This window comes from Mus caroli, unplaced genomic scaffold (assembly GCF_978045245.1).
Source record: "Mus caroli unplaced genomic scaffold, Mus_caroli_1 scaffold_2, whole genome shotgun sequence".
In the NCBI taxonomy this organism is placed as follows: domain Eukaryota; kingdom Metazoa; phylum Chordata; class Mammalia; order Rodentia; family Muridae; genus Mus; species Mus caroli.
Window position 1 is genome coordinate 78457994 of NW_028227257.1, and position 24206 is coordinate 78482199.

Sequence of the window (24206 nt, forward strand, 5' to 3'; positions counted from 1 at the left end):
TTTTTGTGGCAATCTGGAAATCCTAGCCCTCTTATTTAAAAGAAATCAGACCACTCATCTCTTTCTCCTTCCCTTCTCCCCACCCCGACTCCTCTCAAAGCTAGAATCTCTGTTTCCTTGGCTGTCTTGTCTAAGTAGAAGGTACTAGCCTCTAACTCAGAGACCCACTGGTCTCTGCCTCGCAAGTGCTTGAAAGTGTGCATCACATGCCTAGCTATTTTCCATTCTGTAACCCACTTTCCTCTGCCCCACTAGAGCAAAATGTCCCCTTTTCTCTCTCAAATACAATTTTTTTTTTTCTGTTACATAGATGGTAGAGAAGGGGATGGCTACATTACCAGCAGCCCACCAAAAATGTCTTATGTTTAAGGTATGAAATGACCTTTGAAGTGTCATTGTCAGCATTAACTATAAATTATGCTAAAATTAATAAAGCTTACTGATCACTTCGGTACAGACTCCTTTACATTTAATCCACAAATTTCCACGAAGGAGATATTGCTATTATTTCTATTTTACAGTTTGGTGGTTTTTGTTTTTTTGTTTGTTGTTGTTGTTTTTGGGGGCTGGTTAGTTTTTAAAACAGAAAGATGAAGTAATTTGTCCATGATTACCAAACTAAGTGGTGGCCTTAGGATTTGGGGACTCTAGTGGATAAAGTTCTAAAATCAGGCTTTGAAAACAACACAAGAAGATCTAGCACGGTCTGGGGCACTTTAACATTGTTTAATGTGTATCATCCGCTTTCCTTTCTCTTGGTGTCGGCTCGGATCTAGGGTGACCGGTTAGTGACTGGGAGTTGGCATCTCACTTCAAAACTGTGATCCCCCTCACCTCCCTTCACCTGACACAGCTATTACCCAGAGATTCTGAACCCCTAGGAGGCTGGGATGCAAATAGACTTTGCAAACACACAAGGCACTGTATTGCTTTGGATCAAAAATGTTGCGTGTTTGCCCAGCCAGACTGAGACCCCAGTAGCCTAGAAGAACACACACAGCCCTTTTGGGGGCTTTATGGAAATCCCAGGCGGGCAGGTTCGGTGTGATAAATAGCCTTGGGGCCTTGGCCCATTGAAAATCCTGGGGCTGTGATGGGGCGGGGACAGTGTCTCCAGAGTGACATAAGTCCGCAGGGACCGCTGGCTAGTGGTTTTCGGTCAGGTTGACACCTCCAGGGAGGGCGTGGGAGAGGCGGGGCCCGTCGCCTGCTCAGCGAGGAGAGATTGCACTCGAGCTTCTCCTTCCGGGGGGGATGCTCAGCCCCGCGGGAAAACGCAGAAAAGGGTCCTTGCCGCTTTAAGTGACTCAGGAAGTGAAAGGAGGCCGCTGACGGCGTGGGTAAAGTGGAACCGGGGCGGCGTGGGCCCGCGGCGGCCGCGATCTTGCCGGGCAACGGAGGCCGGGCTGCGCGGCGCAGGGGTCGACGGGGCGCGGGCTGCCGCGCCGGAAGTGGCGCGCGAGGGACGGGGCGCGGGCGCGGCGCGCGGCGGAGAGACCGAGCGGGCGCCAGGCCCAGCGCTGACGGCTGGCCGGGCCCTCAGGCCTCAGCAGCTGCAGACGCGGCGCGGCACGGCGCAGCGGCGCGGCCCAGGCGGGGCGGCCGGCCAGTCCCCGGGGGAAAGCGGGCCTGCGTGAGGAGGCGCTCCGCGCTGAAGGCGGAGAGCACGCCAGCCGCTAGGCCTCGGCCTCGTCCCTGCAGCCACATGGCCTCCGGAGTGGGCGCGGCCTGCGAGGAGCTGCCTCCCGACGGCACGTGTGACGAGTGCGAACCCGACGAGGCGCCCGGGGCGGAGGAGGTGTGCCGCGACTGCGGCTTCTGCTACTGCCGCCGCCACGCCGACGCGCATCGCCAGAAGTTCCTCAGCCACCGCCTGGCCGCCTACGTCCATGGCGCCCAGGCCTGGACTCCGCCGGCCAGCGGGGGGGACGACGCGCTCCCCGAAGACGGCGAGGCCAAAGGGGAGGCCGAGGGCGAGGTAGAGAGCGAGGTCGGGGAAGAGGAGAGCGAGACGGAGGTAGACAGTGAGTCGGAAGAAGAGAGCGAGACCGAGGAAGACAGTGAGGATGAGAGTGACGAGGAGAGTGAAGAAGACAGCGAGGAAGAGATGGAGGATGAGCAGGAGAGCGAGGCGGAGGAAGACAACCAAGAAGGGGAATCGGAGGCAGAAGGAGAAACTGAGGCAGAAAGCGAATTTGACCCCGAAATAGAGATGGAAGCGGAGAGAGTGGCCAAGAGGAAGTGTCCAGACCATGGGCTGGATTTGAGCACCTATTGCCAGGAAGATAGGCAGCTCATCTGTGTCCTGTGTCCAGTCATTGGGGCTCACCGGGGCCACCAGCTGTCCACGCTGGACGAAGCCTTCGAAGAACTGAGAGTGAGTATCGGGCATTCAGACTTGTCTAAGGGGAACAGGATCCCCGATTTCAGATAGCCTAGCTGTGACCACATTCATTTTCATGTATCAACAAGACGAGTCGCCATGCTGGAAGCCGTGCCTAGTCCACCATTTTGGTTGAAATTGTCAAGTTGTCAGTTCTCATCAGTGAACATGCAAGAACACAGAAAATCTTGGGTATAGTTTCTGACAGTGTGCAAATTACTTCTCCCTGGAATTCAGATAGGCCATTCCTTGAGAACTGTGACGCCATTTAGGCCACTTTCTATACATCATCACCGTTGTTAGGATAAGTGTTTTGACTTAGGGCTCTTGCTATGGTAACTCAGCCCACATGGAAAACATGAGAAAGAAACCGTGATTTTGACAAAACCAAGATGCTGGTTCCTCTAGTAGAAGACTCGGAAAGTGGTGGTACAGGTGTTGTGGTGTGTGTCTTGAGTTGTCTTAGGTTCCTTGTTGCTTGAGACTTGGTAGGAAACAAGTATAGCTGGTAGGCTACATTGGTGTGGCGATGGAGGCTTTTATCTTCACTGGCTAGATTTGGATGTATTCAGCTTGGCCCTGTTTTTGTCAGCAGTAGACATCTAGTAAATATTGATTGCGTTTGGGTTGCCTTCTATGTATACAGCGATGGCTAAGGTTGATAGAGCAGCTTTTCTGTGTTCTGTGCTCATTAAGTAATGAGTGTATGGTAAACATCTCTTATGGCTTTTGTTTCCCTATGCAGTCTTAAAACTGCTGGCCTCAAAATAACTACTATTTTGATAATGAAAATACTTCGTATTAATATTTCCTTTATTCCTACTTTTATTATGTGAAGTACACATGCAGAAGTGTACAAAATATATAGCTTAACAAATAACCACAGAGCAAATACTCCTGAGACCTCCACCCAGACCAGAAATCATTATTAGTACTTATTATTACTAATTGTATTATTAGTAATTAATAGTAGTATTACTGACTACTATTATTAGTAATATTGACATTTCATAACTTTCCAGTTATAACTGTGTTTTGGTAGCCATTTTCTTGACCTCTGGACTAACAGTTTTCTTGGTTATCTTTGTGTTTACAGCATTTGTATGCATCTCTAAACTTGAATTAACATTACGGTTTTTACATTATTGACATGCAGTGTTTTGAGTGAGTTTTTTTTTTTTAAAGACATTTGTGCAATTCATCCATTGACTGCCTGCGATTTATTTTTCATTGGTGTATTGAATTCCATTTTATAGATATGCCAAAAATCCCTGTGTACATGAAATCTGACTTGTTTTCAGCTTCTGGAATTTCTTGCTTTTATAAATAGTTACTTAGCAAGGTGGCTCGTGCCTATAATTCCAGCATTCCACAGGTGAGTGCAGTAGGATCAGAGTTCAGGGTCAATCTCAGTTCTCTAGCGAGTTTGAAGCCAGCCTATCATGTGAGATTCCTTTCTCAAAAACAAAGTGGCAAACCCCTCAAATAATAGCTCAGGTGTAAGACTTCTTGGTCATGCTTCCTGATACCCCCTTTTCTATCTTTAACTGGAAATAGTACCGAATGCTAAACCATCTGCTTTCCAAGTAGTTGCTCTTGTCTGCATGATTATAAAGACACTTCTTGTCCTGAGTATTCACCACCACTTGGTGTTAATAATGTTTTTAATTTTTCTTACTGTGCTAATTATATAATATGGTATATTGTGGTTTTAATTGCATTCCTTTGGTTTCTAAGTATCTTTTGTATTTCCTCTTTTGTAAAGTACTATCAGGTCAAGTGAGCAGACTCGGAGTTATTAGATTATCTCTTTTCTTCTCACTAACTTACAGGAATATATATATATATATATATATATATATATATATATATATATATACACACACACACACATACACACACACACACGTGTGTGTGTGTATTCTGGTTTTTTGTTTTTGGTTTTTTTGTGTGTGTGTGTTTTGTTTTGTTTTGTTTTGTTTTGTTTTCGAGACAGGGTTTCTCTGTGTAGCCCTGGAACTCACTTTGTAGACCAGGCTGGCCTCGAACTCAGAAATCCGCCTGCCTCTGCCTCCCGAGTTCTGGGATTAAAGGTGTGCGCCTGGCTTTGGTATTCTGTTTCTTTAGTGTTTATATCTATTTTGATTATCTTCTATTTCATGGATTTTCTTTTCCTTTCCTAGTATATTAATAGTACCATGAAATACTGGCTGCTACACAGTAGGTCAGTAAGTATATTTATCAGAAGTTGATAAAGTAAAGGAGGTGGTTTGGTATCTAGTCTCCCTTATGTGGTTCTGTGGAAAGATTCTTCAAGGTCTCACTCAGCCTTGGAGTTCCACTTAAGCCCCAACTTGAGAATATTTTGTTGTTCATCTGGGATGACAGCTTAACTTTCATGTACTTCTTCTTCTGTTGGCTGCTTGAATATCTTTAACTTGAGCACTGATACTCATAGACCTCTCTGAGTTGAAGACGTAGTCTAGTCAAAGAACAAAGCTTTATAGTTCTGGTATGTGGGATTGAGATGAGAAATAGTAAGAGAAATGCAAAAACCTGGGTCATGGGAGGCAGATGCTCACAGATGGATGGACAGTCAACATTATAAGTGGGAAAATAAAACTAATTTTTATTAAAATATGGTTTTGCTTTTTTTGTGGGTCTGAGTATTTAGAGGAGAACTATGAAGAGTTGTTTCTTGGCCTTTTAAGATAAGATGGAGTGTAGAGCAGAGTTACAAACGGTCTGACCTGATGTGGGAATTTAGAGAAAGAAAGTGGTTTTAGCTAGAGGCATGACCAGGAATGGTTTATTTGAGAAAGTGGTATTTGAGACATGCTTTGAAAAATGGGAAGAATTTAATAGGTATGATGTTAGATAAACTTTCTCTATGCTGCCATAGCAACAATCTCTATGCATTTATTGTAACTCTGGGTTTTATGTCAGTGTTAGGTTTGTTCCCTCTATGCTATAAACTCTTATAAGTCTAGTAGTATGTATTAGTCATCATTGTATTCCCAGCACCTAACACAAGGCTGGTCAGATAATAAACACACATGGAATACTTGTTAAATGTGTGTTATAAAGTATAATAATTTTATCTAATTCTAAGGCATTGCTGAATAAGTGATAATGAGATTGTGTTGTAGTGTATCAATGTTTATCTTGGAACTAAGTTCAACAATACATAAAGTAATGGAATAACTTTAGCAGCAGTTTATATATAGCATGGATGTGTATTTCTCCCTGTTTTAAGTGAAGTCTAGATGTAGGCAGTCTAGGGTTAGAGGAAGGAAGCATTGAAATTGTATCTTGGTGCTTGCCAGCTCCTCTCTGATATCTTTGTTACAAACAGAGATGGCCTCTGAAGGTCTAGCCAGCAGTTCTGACTTCTAAGATAACAGACAGGTGAAAGACACACCCCTCTATTTTCTCTCCAGAAGTATGTGTTCTGGCTTAGGTTTCATGGAACAGAACTTAATCTAATGGTTTATCTAGTTACAAGAGAGAATGGGAACTGATTTCTCCAAGCTATAATATGACAAGCTAAAAGGTGACACTCTGTTATTAAGGAGGAATGGTAGGGGGAATCGTGATAATCTTTGCAGTCTTAGCTGCGTCATGTTGGCTAATTCAATCAGCTTTGGTTTTGGTTTCTTCTAACATGAGCATGGTATGTGCCTCTATGGCCTGGCAGGACTTTGGATCTTTATGAACCCTGATAGGGTATAAATTGTGTTGAATTGCAAATTCTGACTCAATCCTCACAGTAGTAAGTGAAAATTACAATTTTCACTGCAAAGAGATTAAGAGTTTATTCCAGAGCCAAAGATGAATGACCATTGCTCAGGAACACATTGAGGTTACCCTACTCAGGTTACCTTATTCCAAAATTACCAGTTTCATAGTAACAGAACAAAGGAGGTTATAGCTAAAAGTGTCTTAAAAATTGATTGATGGAAACATCAGGTGCACAGGCTACAGCAAAGTGGGGACGTTTCCTCTATAGATTTCAGGTGCTATTTGATAATAGTCTTTTTGGTTTTTCGAGACAGGGTTTCTGTGTGTAGCCCTGGCTGTCCTGGAGCTCACTCTGTAGATCAGGCTGCCCTCGAACTCAGAAATCCGCCTGCCTCTGCCTCCCAAGTGCTAGGATTAAAGGTGTGCACCACTACTGTCCAGCCTTGATAATATTCGTAACCTTTGGATTTGTAGAAATTAGAATTTGTACATTCCAAAAAAAAAAGATCTTGCCTGATAGTCACAAGGGTGCTAGTTTAAGCACAGAGGTGGACAATAAATAGCTATCTAAGGGGCTAAAGATAGCACAGAACAATTTGGCCTCAGAATAGCAACATTCGAGTTCTCCATCATCTCAGAAGTTCTAATGAGACATCAGTCTTGTAGGGTATTTAACAGAGTTGACGGTTTAGTGTTGTTGTTTGGCTGTTTGTTTCATTTCACAGTGGTAAGTAAAAAGAAGAATTTGAATTCAGTTCAGACAGCAGAATGTATATTTTTCCTGTTGCTTTTATTCTGTGTGTATTCTCAGTTATTCTTCCACTCATTTATGATTTTATATTTCACAGAAACATTTTCCTGTTGATTGGGTACTTTATGCATAAATACTCTCAAACTATTTTCCCATCCCTCTGATTTCCTATTCTGCAGAACAAGTGGATTTCTTAATTTTCTTTCTCATCAGCATTTTTTTTAGTTTATTATCTGATATTTAGTTGTTACTGTGTAGTCAGTTAGTAACAATTACAGTGGCAACAAAAGTGTGTGGAGAACTGTCTGTGTCCTATGGTCTGTACTGTAAACATCATACATGCTTTTCATTTAACTTTTTCCATAATTTTATGAGATAAATTATTAAGCTGTGTTTATGTTATTTGAAGTTAATAGTGTTATTTGAAGAAAGTTTTTTTTTTTTTGATTTCTTCATTCAACACATAGTTATTGGAGTTCTTAAATTTTCTAGGTGAAGGTTTATTCAGGAAATATTTTAGCTATCAATTTATGTTTATTTTTTTATTTTTGACTTTTTAAAACCTGTTTTTTGTTTGTTTGTTTGTTTGTTATGTCCTTGCATGTCTGGTACTTGATATGTAGTCTAGCCTCATCCTGGAGACCTCTCCTGTCTCAGGCCTCCAAGTTCTGGGACTGATTATAGGTGTGTGCCACCATGCCATGCATGCCCAGTTTACCTGTCAGGTTGAACATGGAGGAGGAAGCACAGTTTTCCAAACTTCTTTTAGGGAGTTCCTGAGCAAGAGTTTAAGGACGTCAGCTACAGAGAGCCCTCTCATGAACCTGAGCAAGTCATATTTTCACTAGATAGATAGATAGTATTTACTTCCAACTAAAATACCATTTGACAGAAGGTAGCACAAGTAAAATTATGGAATAATCATAATTAAATATCATAAATTGCCATGAAAGTGAATAAGTCAGAGCTATGAGTAAATCTCAAAATAATGTTTGAAAAGCAGGCAACTGGTAGAAGTATATGTATTTAATGTAAAATTTATATTTTAAAAATCTAGAAAAAAAATACATGGAGTATTTTTTGGCAGTAGGGACCTAACAATAAGTAATTCTAAGATCTCACTGAACTTATATTCTATGAACAAAACACACTAAGCAAAATTAAGTAATGATATTTTAAATAATGCTCAATTTCATAGTAAATACATTAAAGAGGGAGACAGAGAGTAGGTAGGATGAGAAGAGAGGAAGGCTGTTGAAGAGTCTGAAAGGGATTTGCCTTGAAAGAGGTACATAGAAACCACTTTTGCTAAACAGTACTGACTCCTCACATGGGCCCACAGACATCCAAAAGCAAGATGAAAGCCTTCATTCTGTGCTGTGACTGAAGGAGAGAGATACGTTCTTGTCCTTAATCTTTCTTCTTAAGTCATCTTGGCTTTTGAGAAGAGCAAAATCTGAAAGGACAGACTACCTTTCAGGTGAAGATCAGAATTCATGAGGACCAGGTTGCCTCTTCAGCTATTAAGAGATATGGTTTAACAAATTACCAGACTCCATGTAGGACCTGAGCTGAGAAAAGTAATAATGGGCAGGACCACACCTTAGCTAGGATTGCTTAATTAAATCTAAAATTCACCTCAATACCCTTAAGACAGATTTGGGGTCAATAAACCCTTATTTTTGTTCCTCATCCCAGTGTGACCATATTGAATACATCTTCTTTTCTGCTCTCTGTCTTCATTGTCTCTTTAATTGGTGTATTGGGAATGGATAGCCCTAATATTGCTCCAACAACTCAGTTGTCACTAGGGTCAGTCATGGGAGGATGGGGCATTAGCAGTTCAAGTGGAGAAAATGAGTGTAAAGAGTGTAGGCTGGAACAGACTTGCTGAGACCATTGAAAGAATGGCTGGTGAATAATGGCAGGCTTGGGGCTGTGGTGAGGAGTAAAAAGGTCAAGCTACCAAGTAAGCCATTTTGGATTTTGGATTTTCTTCTGATTGACCTTGGTCTGCTTAAGCAAGGGAGAGAGTTTAATTTCTGCTCTTCAGCCTTTACTCGGCTTGCATGGTCATTTACATCTTTAATCCTATCCTACACATGGGAGAGTGAGGTGGGAGAATGGCAAGAAAGTTCCTACATCATGAGGCCCTGCCTAAACAAAACCAAGAGCTAAACAAAGAAGCAAAAACTCAACCTCACAAAATAAAACAAAACTTGGCTCAGTTTTTTTATGGAGAAAATGGAATGTAAGGTAGCAAGAGTTGGAGGAGTATTACCACTTGCCACAGTGGGTGGTGAAGCGCGCAGATTTAGCAAACTCTTAGAGTTAGGGTTAAAGCACCGAGGGACTAGAGATAATGCTTCCTGCTCTTCTAGAGGACCAGAGTTCAGTTTCCAGAGTTGAGTGGTTCAGAACCACCTAAAACTACAGCTCTAGGGGATCTAACGGCCTCTGCTGGCCTTTGTAGCACCTGCACCTGTGTGGAATACATAGACACAGAGAGAGACACATAAATTAAAAAATAAGCTCTTTAAAAACAACAGTAACAATAAAACCACTTGGTAATAGATTTCAGATCCAAGAATGATTTTTTTGAGTCTAAGGAACCAAAGATGGTTGCCCAGTATGAGAGTGGGTTTCAAGTTGGAAATTAAATAAGATGCAGAAGGTGGTAAATATTTTTACTTGTGGGATGGTGATATTAATTTTTCATTTCATTCCTTTTTAGCAAAAATGTTTAATTGTTGTATTTTAATTATAGTCTATAAAGTAATGAGTTTCACTGTGGCATTTTCACATATGCTTTGTTTTTGTTGATTCCTTGCCTCAACTCCCCACCTTTGTCCCATTTCCTTCCTCCTGCTGGTCTCTTTCCTTCTCCAGGTAACCTCCGTTCCATTTTCATGTCACATGTATTCTGTCTCCCCTTCACATCTCTCCCCTTCCCTTGTGGTTCTCGTTTCATGACCTAAATATCTCCTACATAAACTTATAGAAAAATTAAATTCTAGGATCCACACATGAGAAAAAATGCATTGGTTTTGTTTTTGTTTTTTGTTTTTTTGTTTTTTTGGAGTCTAGGTTGTTTTGATTGATATTGAGTCTGGGTATATGCCCAGGAGTGTTATGGCTGGATCTTCTGGTAGAACTATGTCAAATTTTCTGAGGAACCACCAAACTGACTTCCAGAATGGTTGTACCAGCTTGCAGTCCCATCAGCAGTGGAGGAGTGTTCCTCTTTCTCCACATCCTCACCAGTATCTGCTGTCACCTGAGTTTTTAATTTTAGCCATTGTGACTGGTGTGAACTAGAATCTCAGGGTTGTTTTGATTTGATTTCCCTGATGATTAAGGATGTTGAACATTTTTTAGGTGCTTCTCAGCTATTCAGTCTTCCTCAGTTGAGAATTCTTTGTTTAGCTCAGTACCCCATTTTTTAATAGGGTTGTTTGGTTTTCTGGAGTCCAACTTCTTGATTTCTTTGTATATATTGGATATTAGCCCCCTATTGGATTTAGGATTGGTAAGGGTATTTTCCCAATCTGTTGGTTGCCTTTTGGTCTGATTGACAGTGTCCTTTGCCTTACAGAAGCTTTACAATTTTATGAGGTTCCATTTGTGGATTCTTGATCTTACAGCACATGCCATTGTTGTTCTGTTCAGTAATCTTTCCCCTGTGCCCTTATCTTTGAGGCTCTTTCCCACTTTCTTGTCTATAAGTTTCAGTGTCTCTGGTTTTATGTGGAGTTCTTTGATCCACTTAGACTTGAGCTTTGTACAAGGAGATAAGAATGGATCAATTCACATTCTTGTACATGCTAACCACAAGTTAAGCCAGCACCATTTGTTGAAAATTCTGCCTTCTTTCCACTGGATGGTTTTAGAGCCTTTCTCAAAGATCAAGTGACCATAGGTGTGTAAGTTCATTTCTGGGTCTTCAAATCTGTTCCATTGATCTGTCTGTCACTGTACCAGTACCATGCAGTTTTTATCACAGTTGCTCTGTAGTACAGCTTCAGGTCGGGGATGGTGATTCCACCAGAGGTTCTTTTATTGTTGAGAATAGTTTTTGTTATCCTAGGATTTTTGTTATTCCTGATGAATTTGAAAATTGTACTTTCTAACTCTGTGAAGAACTGAGTTGGTATTTTGATGGGGATTGCATTGAACCTGTAGATTGCTTTCGGCAAGATAGCCATTTGACTATATTAATCCTGCCAATCCATCAGCATGGGAGGTCTTTCCATCTTCTGAGATCTTCTTCAATTTCTTTCTTCAGAGACTTGAAGTTCTTATCATACAGATCTTTCACTTCCTTAGAGTCACGCCAAGGTATTTTATATTAGTTGTAACTATTTTGAAGGTTGTTGTTTCCCTAATTTCTTTCTGAGCCTGTTTATCCTTTGTGTAGAGAAAGGCCACTGATTTGTTTGAGTTAATTTAATATCCAGCTACTTCACTGAAGTAGTTTATCAGATTTAGGAGTTCTCTGGTGGAATTTTTGTGGTCACTTATATATACTATCATATCATCTGCAAATAGTGATATTTTGACTTCTTCCTTTCCAATTTGTATTCCTTTGATCTCCTTTTGTTGTCTAATTGCTCTGACTAGGACTTCAAGTACTATATTGAATAGGTAGGGAGAGAGTGGGCAACCTTGTCTAGTCCCTGATTTTGTGTGATTGCTTCCAGTTTCTCACCATTTAGTTTGATGTTGGCTACTGGTTTGCTGTATATTGCTTTTATTATGTTTTGGTATGGGCCTTGAATTCCTGATCTTTCCAAGACTTTTATCATGAAGTGGTGTTGGACTTTGTCAAATGTTTTCTCAGCATCTAACGAGATGATCATGTGGTTTTTGTCTTTGAGTTTGTTTATATAATGGATTACGTTGATGGATTTCCGTATATTAAGCCATCTCTGCATCCCTGGGATGAAGCCTACTTGATTAAGATGGATGATCGTTTTGATGTGTTCTTGGATTCGGTTTGGGAGAATTTTATTGAGTATTTTTGCATCAATATTCATAAGGGAAATTGGTCTGAAGTTCTCTTTCTTTGTTGGGTCTTTGTGTGGTTTAGGTATCAGAGTAATTGTGGCTTCATAGAATGAATTGGGTAGAGAACTTTCTGTTTCTATTTTGTGGAATAGTTTGTGAAGAACTGGGATTAGATCTTCTTTGAAGGTCTGATAGAACTCTGCACTAACCCATCTAGTCATGGGCTTTTTTTGGTTGGGAGACTATTAATGACTGCTTCTATTTCTTTAGGGGATATGGGCTGTTTAGATCACTAATCTGATCCTGATTTAACTTTGGTACCTGGTGGTATCTGTCCAGAAATTTGTCCATTTCATCCAGGTTTTCCAGTTTTGTTGAGTATAGGCTTTTGTAGTAGGATATGATGATTTTTTTTTTTTTTTGATTTCGTCAGATTCTGTTGTTATGTCTTCCTTTTCATTTCTGATTTTGTTAATTAGAATGCTGTCCCTGTGCCCTCTAGTTAGTCTGGCTAAGGGTTTATCTATCTTGTTGACTTTTTTTCAAAGAACCAGCTCCTGGTTTGGTTGATTCTTTGTATAGTTCTTTTTGTTTTCACTTGGTTGATTTCAGCCTTGAGTTTGATTATTTCCTGCCTTCTAGTCCTCTTTGATGAATTTCCTTCCTTTTGTTCTAGAGCTTTTAGGTGTGAAGTCAAGCTGCTAGTGTATGTATGCTCTCTCCAGTTTCTTTTTGGAGGCACTCAGAGCTATAAGTTTTCTTCTTAGGACTGCTTTCATTGTGTCCCATAAGTTTGGGTATATTGTGGCTTCATTTTCATTAAACTCAAAAAAGTCTTTAATCTCTTTCTTTATTTCTTCTTTGATTAAGTTATCTTTGAGTAGAGTGTTGTTCAGCTTCCACATGTATGTAGGCTTTCTATTATTTATGTTGTTATTGAAGATCATCCTTAGTCCGTGGTGATCTGATAGGGTGCATGGGACTATTTCATTATTTTTGTATCTGTTGAGGCCTGTTTGGTGATTGATTATGTGGTCAATTTTGGAGAAGGTACCATGAAGTGCTGAGAGGAAGGTATATCCTTTTGTTTTAGGATGAAATGTTCTATAGACATCTGTTAAATCAATTTGTTTCATAACTTCTGTTAGTTTCATTGTGTCTCTGTTTAGTTTCTGTTTCCAGGTTCTGTCCATTGATGACAGTGGATGACAGTGTTGAAATCTCTCACTATTATTGTGTGAGCTGTAATGTGTGATTTGAGTTTTAGCAAAGTTTCTTTTTTTTTTTTAATAAAGCTTTTTTTTTTTTAGATTTATTTATTTATTATATATAAGTACACTGTAGCTGTCTTCAGACACTCCAGAAGAGGGCGCCAGATCTCGTTGTGGATGGTTGTGAGCCACCATGTGGTTGCTGGGATTTGAACTCTGGACCTTCGGAAGAGCAGTCGGGTGCTCTTACCCACTGAGCCATCTCACCAGCCCAGCAAAGTTTCTTTAATGAATGTGGATGCCCTTGCATTTGGAGCATAGATGCTCAGAACTGAGAGTTCATCTTGTTAAATTTTACCTTTGATGAGTAAGAAGTGCCCCTCCTTATCTTTTTTGAGAACTTTAGTTTGAAAGTCGATTTTATTCGATATTAGAATGACTATTCCAGCTTGTTTCTTGGGACCATTTGCTTGGAAAATTGTTTTCCAGCCTTTTACTCTAAGGTAGTGTCTGTCTTTGTCCCTGAGGTGGGTTTGTATGCAGCAAAAAGTTTAGTCTCTGTCTTTTTATTGGGTAATTGAGTCTATTGATATTAAGAGATATTAAGGAAAAGTAATTGTTGTTTCCTGTTATTGTTGTTGTTAGAGTTGGAATTCTGTTTATGTGGCTATTTTCTTTAGGTTTGTTGAAAGATTACTTTCTTGAGCTTAGTTTCCCTCTTTGTGTTGGAGTTTTCCCTTTATTATCCTTTGAAGGGCTGGATTTGTGGAAAGATACTGTGTAAATTTGGTTTTGTCATGGAATACCTTCCTTTCTCCATCTATGGTAATTGAGAGTTGTGCTGGGTATAGTAGCCTGAGCTGGCATTTGTGTTCTCTTAGGATCTGTATAACATCTGCCCAAGATCTTCTGGCTTTCATAGTCTCTGGGGGAGAAGTCAGGTGTAATTCTGATAGGTCTGCCTTTATGTGTTACTTGACCTTTTTCCCTTACTGCTTTTAATATATTTTCTTTGTTTTGTGCATTTAGTCTTTTGATTATTATGTGATGGTAGGAATTTCTTTTCTGGTCCAAACTATTTGGAGTTCTGTAGGCTTCTTGTATGTTCATGGGCAGGCATCTCTTTCTTTAGGTTGGGGAAGTTTTCTTCTATAGTTTTGTTGAAGATATTTACTGGCCCTTTAAGTTGGAAATCTTCCTTTTCTTATCTATACCTATTATCCCTAGGTTTGGTCTTCTCATTGTGTCCTGGATTTTCTGGATGTTTTGGGTTAGTATCTTTTTGCATTTCACATTTTTTTTAATTGTTGTGTCAGTGTGTTCTATGGTATCTTCTGAACCTGAGACTCTCTCTTCTATCTCTTGTATTCTGTTGGTTATGCTTGCATCAATGGCTCCTGGCTTCTTTCCTAGGTTTTCTACTTCCAGAGTGGTCTCCCTTTGTGATTTCTTTCTTGTTTCTACTTCCATTTTTAGAAGTTCTGGATTGCTTTGTTCAATTCTTTCACCTGTTTGGATGTGTTCTCCTGTATTTCTTTATGGGAGTTATTTATTTCCTTTTTATAGTCCTCCATCATCATCATGAGAAGTGACTTTAGATCCATACCTTGTTTTTCTGGTTTGATGCTGTATCCAGAACTTTCTATGGGGTTCTGATGATGCCAAGTAACCTTGGTTTCTGTTGCTTCTGTTTGTATGCTTGCCTCCTACCATCTGATTATCTCAAGTGCTTGCTGCCCTCAATATATCTGATTTGAGCCTGTCCTTCCTGTAATCCCAGTTCAGTCAGAACTCCTTAGAGTCCAGCATTCTGTGAACCTGAGATTCTGGGTGTATCAGAGTTCTTGGCAGTCAAGCTTCCTCTGAGACCCTGAGGTCCTGGTGTGACCAAGCTCCTGGGATCCTGGGATCCTGGAATCCTAAGATCCTGGGCGTGTTAGAAGTTGTACCTCCTCTGGGGACCTAGGAGCTGTCTGAAGTGTTCGAAAACAAGGTAGACCAGCACAGAACAGAAGGAACCCCGAGCCACTAGTCAGCTTGTGTGTCCCTGCTCCTGCTGGCCCCAGGCACTCCCAGTTGTACTGGGACAGATGTTGCATTCCACTCATCAGTGATCCTAAGATCCTGGGTGTGTAGAGTCCTCTGGGGACAGTGGGACCATCTGCAGAGTTTACGCCCAAGGTGGCCTGGAGCTGGTGCCTACCAGAAAGAACCCTTGCCACTGGTGGTGGTGGTAGGACGGGTTTCCTGTGTCCCTGCTCCTGCTGGCACAGGCCAGTCTTCTAGTCTTACATCCTTTCAGTCTCCTCTTACACAATTTCTATGAACCTTGGAGTGAATGATAAAGAAGTCTCATTAAGGGCTAAGCATGAAGCAGTCTTTTTTTTTTTTTTTAAAGATTTATTTATTATTATACATAAGTACACTGTAGCTGTCTTTGTCTTCAGACGCACCAGATGAAGGTGTCAGATCTCATTATGGATGGTTGTGAGCCACCATATGGTTGCTGGGATTTGAACTCAGGACCTTCGGAAGAGCAGTCGGTGCTCTTACCCACTGAGCCAACTCTCCAGCCCTGAAACAGTCATTTATACTTTCACTGCTTATGCATCTCTTAAGTAACTTGCCCACTGGAAAAAGAAGCTTTTCCAACCAAAACTGAATGACAGCAGTAAACTATGAGCATAAGCACAAATATTTATAAAACAAGTTGATGGGCATATCATGTCCATTTAGCTAAATGCTGATGCTGTAACTTCTCCAATAGGGCCCGTGGCCTCTCTAGCCATGGGCCTTTAGTCAGGTTTCAGTACCAGAGGTGAATTAAGTCCAAACAGAAAGGAGTTGGTTACCTCTAAAAAAAGTGATGCCATTGTTGCACTAGTGTACACGTTACTGCCTGGAACTTAACAGGATCCATAGCTGAGTAAAACTGTTAGTGACATCTCTCCTGCAGCAGCAGCCTGCGTGGAACCTTCTGGCACTATGAAAGCTAGTCAGCATGGAGGAAACTTGTAGCTCAGCTACAACTTGATTCTTCTATATCTTGTAACCAAAGTATGTGGTATCGTCAGTAACATGGTCTTAGCATATAGTCGTGGGGAGAATCCAACAGCAATAGCCAATAGCCTTATCATTTTGAGGGTCTCTGGGGCTTCCCTGGCTGGTAACTCAAAGGCAAATAGCCCACCTCTCCAACTGGAATTTTCATTTAATAATTTTATGGTTTCTGGGTCTACTCATTGAGCCCTCTTTTCAAACTTTAAAAAAAATCTTTATGTTTAAGTTTTTGTACATTAGTATACAATATTGAACATATTTCCCATCATAATCTCCCTTTTCCCAACCCTTGTCTTCTCCTTGGTCCCCTTAACGTTACTTCTGCTTTCAAGTCACAGGTACAACATGTACACATACATTTAAGTACAAATACAAATAAGAGAACACATATATTATTTAGCATTTTGCCATTGTCTTAGTTGGCTTAATATGAGTATCTCCAGTTTTTGCCATTGCCATAATTTCATTCCTTTTTTGAAAACATTTGCATTGTGTGTATGTATATATCATACTTTTCCATTCCTATGTTGGTTTCATAAAAAGGCTGTTGTGAATAGTGTTGCATTAAACATCTACCTCTGTATCTTTTTGTCCCCCTTGAGGAAGGCCTAGCTGTCCACAAACTAGCTCTGTAGACTAGGTTGGCTTCCCAAGTCAGGAGATTCACCTACCTCTGCTGGGATTAAAGGTGTGTGCCATCACTACTTGGCTTTTTTTTTTTTTTTGCTTTTTTGTTATTTGTGTTTTGAAACTTGGTCTTGCTATGTAGCCCTGGCTGGACTTGAACTCACAGAAGTCGACCTGCCTCAGGCTCAGCCTCTGCCTCCTCAGTGCTGGGATTAAAGATATGCACCATCACACCTGCCTCCACTGTCACCTGCCTCCTGTATCTTTATCCTGGTGTGTGTTTGCTGTTTTCCTGCAGGTTCTAGAGGAAAGCTCCTAGAGCCCAGGAGCCTCAGCAGTTCAGATCTTAGATTAAGGTCTTTGATTTATTGCCATTTGATTTTTGTGTAGGAAAAGAAATATGAATCTAATTTCTTCTACAGGTGGTTGCCCCATTTTCCAAGGGCCATTTCCCTAGTGTGTATTTGACAGCTTTGTCAAAAATTAGGTGACCATGCTGTGTGGTTTCTGGGTCCTGTGTTCTATTCTGTTGGTCTACATTTCTGTTTTGTATAGTACCATAAAGTTTTATCACTATGGTTCTGTAATATAAGCCAAGATTAAATAATTGTGATCATTCCAGCATTGATTTTTTTTTTACCCCCTGCTTGGATTATTTTGGCTATTTGGGGTCTTATCCATAATGTTTGTGAAGGATGCTATTTAAAATTTGATGTGGATTATTAAATATGTAGACCACTTTTGGTGATATCATTATTTCAACAATATTAATTCTGTAGTCTTTGAGAATTGGAGGTCTTTCCATTATCTAGAGTCTTCAGTTTTGTTTTGTTTTGTTTTGTTTTTAAGGTCTTTAGGTTTTTTTATAGAGGTCTTTTAATTCTGTGGTTTGGTTTAGGCTCAAGATTTTATTTTTAAGCTATTACAAATGGGATAGTTTTCCTAACTTGTTCATGCAAAGTTTGTTGTTGGTACATAATTTTTTTTTATCTTTATATCCTATTTCTTTGCTGAAGGTACCTAAGTCTGAAATTTTCCTTGTAGAGTTTTAAGTCTTTTAAGTATATGGTTATATAATCTACAAATAAAAAATATTTGTAGGTCTGACTTTTCCTTAGTTGTTTGTATTCCCTTCCCCCTTTTTTTCCTTTTCATATTTTGAACCAACCTTGTGTCCCTGGGGTGTAATCAACTTCATCATGATATGTGATGTTCTTAGCGTATTCTTGAATTTGGTTCTCAAGTGTTTTGTTGAGAACTTTGTCATCTGTAGTTGTTGTTGTTTTGTCCTTAGTTTTGATATCAGGGTAATACTGGCTTCAAAAGGCAAAGCGTAAAGGTATTAAAAAATGGATTAAAAGTTAGAGCACTCTCTTCCTGGATCCCAAAAATTGGAGACTGACATTTTGTGCTTGGGTTAGGGAAGGTAAATTGAACCTGTCAGAAGATTTATGCTGGTGCTGAGCCTGAACCCTACAAGAGTCTCAGTCACTCTTCACTTTAGTAGCTTCCTTTTGTATAACAAAGGCTTCTGCTGTCCATATGTAGCTTCGTAGTTTATGGGTTGGGCATGCTCTTTTCTTTTTGGAGACTTCCCAGACTCTGTCCCCTAGGGTGGTTAATGTTCTCTCTGGGGTAGATTTGGAGGATGTATGTCTCCCAAGTGTATTGGGGGTGGGGATGGCAAAACAGTCTTGAGATTTGTACAGGACCTGTCTTTGACCTTTCAAAACCTAGAAGGTATTTATTAACTGCCCCACTATAGGTGCCAAGTACTTCTTTGTTCAGAGTACTGGCCTCTACAGCAAAGTATGGCAGAGTGGTGGCTCTAGTGGTCAGATCTGCTTGCTAACCTCAGTCTCAGGAATACCGGACCTCATAATTAGCCTCTGATGATGTCTGCCGGAAAGCAGGGCTCCTTTTCTCAGTGACATCATTTCACTGAGCCTCTTGCCCCTGGATGCCTCTGCTTTTTAGTGATCCGTTCTCTCTATACACCTGCTTTCAGGGCAGTCTCTCACTCTGGGCTTTGGTGGTTGAGTTCTGCCTCTCTGACTTAATTGTTTCCCTTTCTCAGGCCTCCAGAGTAGGTCAGTTTAAAACAGTCGGTATCTTCCCCCTCTGCTTAGTGCCTGGGCACTGCTCTCCTAGTATAGCCTACCAGATTGCTGTCTGTTTGTCAGAATATGCATAAGGCTCCATAGAGTACAGGAAGGAGTAGGTGTGGGGAATACAAGCCGTGGATGGGGTGAACTTGCACCAGAATCTTCCTTTTGTAGTTTTGCATCAATTCTAGAACTTGTTAGAGACAGGTCTGCTCTAAGAGACTTTCATTTTTATTTCTATTTGGGGGTGGTTGTATTAGGGAAGCTATTCTTCATACTTGTTTTGAGGCTGAACATAGCAGGCTCAATGTAAAGCCCAATGAATGTCTGAAAATAACTCTTGAGTTGGCTGGAAATGTAGAATGTAGGATTTCCTGAAGGCAGGCTCTCAGGTGCTGCTCTGTGTGTCCCCTGGGGAGGCGATGCTTTTGATGCTTTGTGGGCAGGAGGAAGGATTCTGGTGGTGAAATGCATTTTTAGGAAAAGACAAAGGGTTTCCTCATCTCTAAACTCTCTAAACTAGCAAGGTACAGCTGCCTTTAGTCTGTCGTCTGCTTAGGGATTCCTTCATTCTTTGTTTTCTGAAGACGGCAAGACATGGTTTGGTGCATTCCTTTCTCTTTTCTACAGCCAGGGGGAAAGTCATAATCCATTAGTGTTCTTGCCGAATAGCTTAAAATGGTGCCGGCAGCTGGAAAGAGAGAGGGGAGGGGAGGGAGGGAAGGAGGGAGAGAGAGAGAGAGAGAGAGAGAGAGAGAGAGAGAGAGAGAGAGAGAGAGAGAGAGAGAGATGCTGGGGAAAGCTTTCCAGGGACAAGTGACCTGCTTGTTCAGCCAATGAAAATAGGTCAGAGGAATGATATCACCAGACAGGCTTTTTTTTGTCTGATTATCTTATAAAAAGCAGGATTGTATCTGGCAACCTAAGCCTTTTTTTAAGTACTAAGGTTTCACCCTCCCTGGTATATGACTTCTAAATTTCTGTTCCCAACTGTCAGTTGCAAGACCATAGAGATTAAAAGCTTAAACGAGTAAGAAGCTAGTTTAAAAAATAGAAATTACTAAACTTTACAACCATGGCTAGAATGGAAATGTGATCTAGTTGTGTTCAAAGAGCACAGCTAAAGCAAATGCTGGGCCTGGTCACATGACCTTAGACCCTCTGCTTGTAGTCTTGGGAGGGGAAGGCCATTAGTGGGAGAAGAGCCATTAGTGTATTCTGATTTATGGAATGGCTCTTTCAAAGGATTTCCTGTTTGGGAGGAATTGAATTGACTTTGTAGATTTGGAGATGGTCCTGCGATTCCTCTCCTGGCTGATCTTGAGTAAGTGATTTCTGTAAGATGTTTATCCCTGCACTCCTTAATTGACCCTTCTCCCATAAAAAATGACAGTAATTGTCTTTATGCTTGTTTCCTTACTGAACAATAAGTGGTCTTGTCCTATTTCATAGAATTTCTGAGATAAGAAAATAAATTAGTTCTTGTGACTTGAGATTTTGCTACATGCATGTATTACAATAAGGACATTTTTCTTAAGATTTTATATTCAGTTATTCATTTCTTTCAGTGGACATTTCACATCTTTGTTTTAAACACTACCTTGTATGACCTAAAAATATTTGTATGCATGCATGCCACCATGCATGTGTGAAGGTCAGAGAACAAATTTGTGAAATCAGTTCTCTTTCCATCTTTGTGTGGGTTCCAGGAACTGAGCTCAGATCACTGGGCTTGAAACCACAGAGTGGCAGCACTTTGTCTGCTGGGCCATTATTCTGGCTGCAGGAAAGCAATACCTTCTTGAAACAGGGTATAAGAGATACAGACATTAAACAATAGTTCTAGCCTTAAGGAACTCAAAACATCACAAATCAGAAAAAACAGTAATTAAATACATATTTCATTCTTTTTATCCAGTGCTAGGTCCTGTTCTAACTATCCTGGTATACATGAATGCAATTATCTCTCAGCTGTATGCAACAGATACTATTATGGCTAGTTCCATTTTATAGACAAAGAAATAGAGGTGCAGGAGGTACGATGACTTGCCTAATATCACACAGCTGGTGATAGTGTTGGCTTTTGAAGCCATATGGGAAAGGTCTGCCTTCTGTGCTGACCTTTACAGTGCTCACTAGCCACATGTAACATGACACTTCATGTTACAGAAAATGTCTCTAGTCCAGCTTAAATTGGGCTGTATGAATAAGAACTAGATTTCGAAGACCTAGTTGGGGATGGGTAGGAATCATAAGACTCTCTCTCTCTCTGTCTCTGTCTCTCTGCCTACTTCCCTCTCCTTCTCCCCTACCTTGAGTGCCCTGTGTGTGTGTGGGGGGGGGGTGGGAGGAGGGGGGTAATTTATTAGGCAAGAAAGGATTTCCAAGAGAAGATATGCACCAGAGCAGAAAAAGGTCAGAGACTTTTAATAGGTAAGACCTCATATTGAAATTACATGTTGCTGATATTTTAGACATAATAATTTAAGCAAAATTTATTAAAGATGGTCTTACTTTCTTATTATAGCTACTCTAAAACTTAAGATTACATAGAGGCTTGCCTGGAGGCGGGGGCAGGGGCTCACACTACATTTTTGTTGGATTGTACTCTCAAATTTAAGATTATATAGAGGCTTGCCTCTGTGGGGGCTCACATTACATTTTTGTTCCACTGTACTATAAATGACAGGCAGGTGTCATTTTGGAACACTTACTGTATGCTGTACACTCTGCTAATACTTCTACAGATATTTCAAATAGACCTCATTTTACCCATATCTGTCCATTTACTCATATTACTTTTGTGTATTATCCCTGTTTTGTAGGCAAGAGAGAAGAGTTTGAGAAATTCAATAATTTGTCCTAGGTTACTTAACTAATTAGTGACCACTTCAAAGCCATGTGAAAAAACTTGTTTTTTTAACTCCCTCCCTCCCTCGCCTGCCTCTTTCTCCTCTCTCTCTCTTTCTCTCTCTCTCTCTCTCTCTCTCTCTCTCTCTCTCTCTCCCTCTCTCCCTCTCTCCCTCTCTCCCTCTCTCCCTCTCTCTCCCTCTCTCTCCCTCTCTCTCCCTCTCCCTCCTTCCCTCCCTCCCTCCCTCCCTCCCTCCCTCCCTCCCTCCCTCCCTCCCTCCCTTCCTTCCTTCTATAGCCTGGCTGGTTTGGAATTCACTATGTAATCTAGGCTAGTTTTCTCCTGGGTACTGGGATTAAAGGAAAGTGCTACCACACCCAGCCACAAAATTGTGTTTAGTTTTCATTCCAACCATTTGTGCTTTGACTCCTTGTCCATGGAGAAGGGGGATGGGGCTGCATGCCTTCCTTAGTTGTTTGGTCCTCTCATCTGATGAGAGAGACTTGCTTTCTGTGTCACTGTCCTCTCTGTCCCCTGAAGTACTGTGTTTGAGAGACCAATCATATCTACCTAGTAACTCTGACTTTCTCTTCTAGAGCAAAGATTCCGGTGGACTGAAGGCCGCAATGATAGAGTTGGTGGAAAGGTTAAAGTTCAAGAGCTCAGATCCTAAAGTAAGTATTGTTTTGGAATTAACCAGGTATTGGTACCTTAAGCATTTGCTCTCCTTGGTCTGAGTCCAGGGAATGTTAATGATCATCTATTTAGATCAGTTAATCCTTAAGTTTTCTGTCCAGTTAGCCTGCAGTACCCTACCATTCCCTTTTTGGATTGACCTATTTAAGGACAAACTAGTTCAGGCTTTATGACCTGTCATTTGGGGACTGGGTTGCTTTATATACAGTGATTGAATCATAGGGGACCGAGCACTATCTCTGTTCCACTTCTATTAGAACTCCTAATGCATCACAAAGCTTGATTAGTTCAGAGAATAAGCCTAATGCAGACTAAATTTACACAACAATTTTTATAATTTATTTACTAACTCATTCACTCACTCACAGATTGATTGATTGATTGATTGATTGATTGATTGATTGATTGTCGGATTCTGTCTGCATGTATGTCTTTGCACTCCATGCATGCTGTGCTCATGAAGGAACTGGGATGGGTTTTGACCCACCATATGGGTGCTGGGAATCAAATTCAGATCCTCTAGAGGAGCAGCCAGTTCTCTTAGTAACTGAGCCATCTTTCCAGCCTCTGAGTTCATGTTTAGCTGTGTGTTTTGCTAAAGAGCAATGGAAAATGCCTAGATTGACTGTTTTCTATAATTATAAAACAATATATGCTTTATATGCTTATAGATAAAAGGTACAGGTACTCAGAAAGGAAACTGGAATGAATTCCCCTCAAATTAGTTACAACAATTGGCAGTTTGGTATATAACTTTATAGATTTCTTTTTTAGATTTTATTTTTTGCAAAAATTATGTTATGCCTATGGTTTTATGTTATCTTTTTCATTATGCAAAATATTCTAGACATTCATCTGTGTTGACAATAGAATATTAGTTACTCTTATCGATATGATTTGGGTCCTAGTTTACTTTAAATGTCAACTTGACATAGCCTAGTGCCATCTAGGAGGAAAGTTTTCATTAGAGAATTGCCTGGAACAAATTGGCATGTGAACCTGTCTGTGGGGGCATTATCTTAATTGGTAATTGATGTTGGAAGGTCCAGCCTACTTGTGGGTACCACCTTACCTAGCTAGGTGGTCCTGTGCTAGCTAAGTCAGCAAGCAGCAGTCCTCCACGGTCTCTGCTTCAAGTTCGTGCTTGAGTTCCTGCTCTGGCTTCCCTCCTGTATGCATGAGGACTATGATATGGAAATGTAAACTCATCAAGCAAGAGAAAGGGAAACTAGAACACTTCATTTTATTCACACTTTCTTCTAGATCAACTGTTCTTAAACTTTATTGTTCATAAAAATCTTCCAGAAGATTTATTACAATACAGAGTTCTGGGCCTACCCCCAGAGTTTTGATTTGGTTGATGTGGGCTGATGGGAGCCCCATACTGTGTGAGAATCACTGTGCTAAACTTTGGGCTGTTTTCCTTTTGTTCTTTCTGATCATTTGTTTGTTTTGTTTTTCTGCTTTCTTCAAATAGAAGGGCACGTAAAAATATGACTAAGTTTTTTAAATTTGAAAAAGAAAATGAAATATATAAAATCTAAGCTTAGGAAACAAATTGAACAGACTTATTTCTAATAGAGAAATGGCCAAGCCAGGAAGAAGGGAAGGGCTTCAAGAGGAGTGTGAGCAGAGGTGCTGAGTCAAAACAGCAGGAGGATAAGTAAGGACTGTGTTGTGGTTCTAAGAATAGTTCTAAAACTAGAGGAAACACAGGGAACAGCTCATGCAGCCAACAGTGACCTTGAGAACAGGAATCAGAGCCAGTGGTGGG

General features: G+C 40.6%; 1 protein-coding gene across 1 annotated transcript in view; it reads left to right on the forward strand.

Moving 5' to 3' along the window:
• Positions 1-1199: 1199 nt before the first annotated feature.
• The window catches only part of Trim44 (tripartite motif containing 44), a 102835-nt gene continuing 79828 nt past the window's right edge, over positions 1200-24206 (forward strand). Inside the window, exons 1-2 of the mRNA XM_021155400.3 lie at positions 1200-2377; positions 22333-22410. Of these exons, the coding sequence (XP_021011059.1) occupies positions 1706-2377; positions 22333-22410 (750 nt within the window). The 5' untranslated portion in view covers positions 1200-1705. The remainder of the gene's footprint in view (positions 2378-22332; positions 22411-24206) is intronic.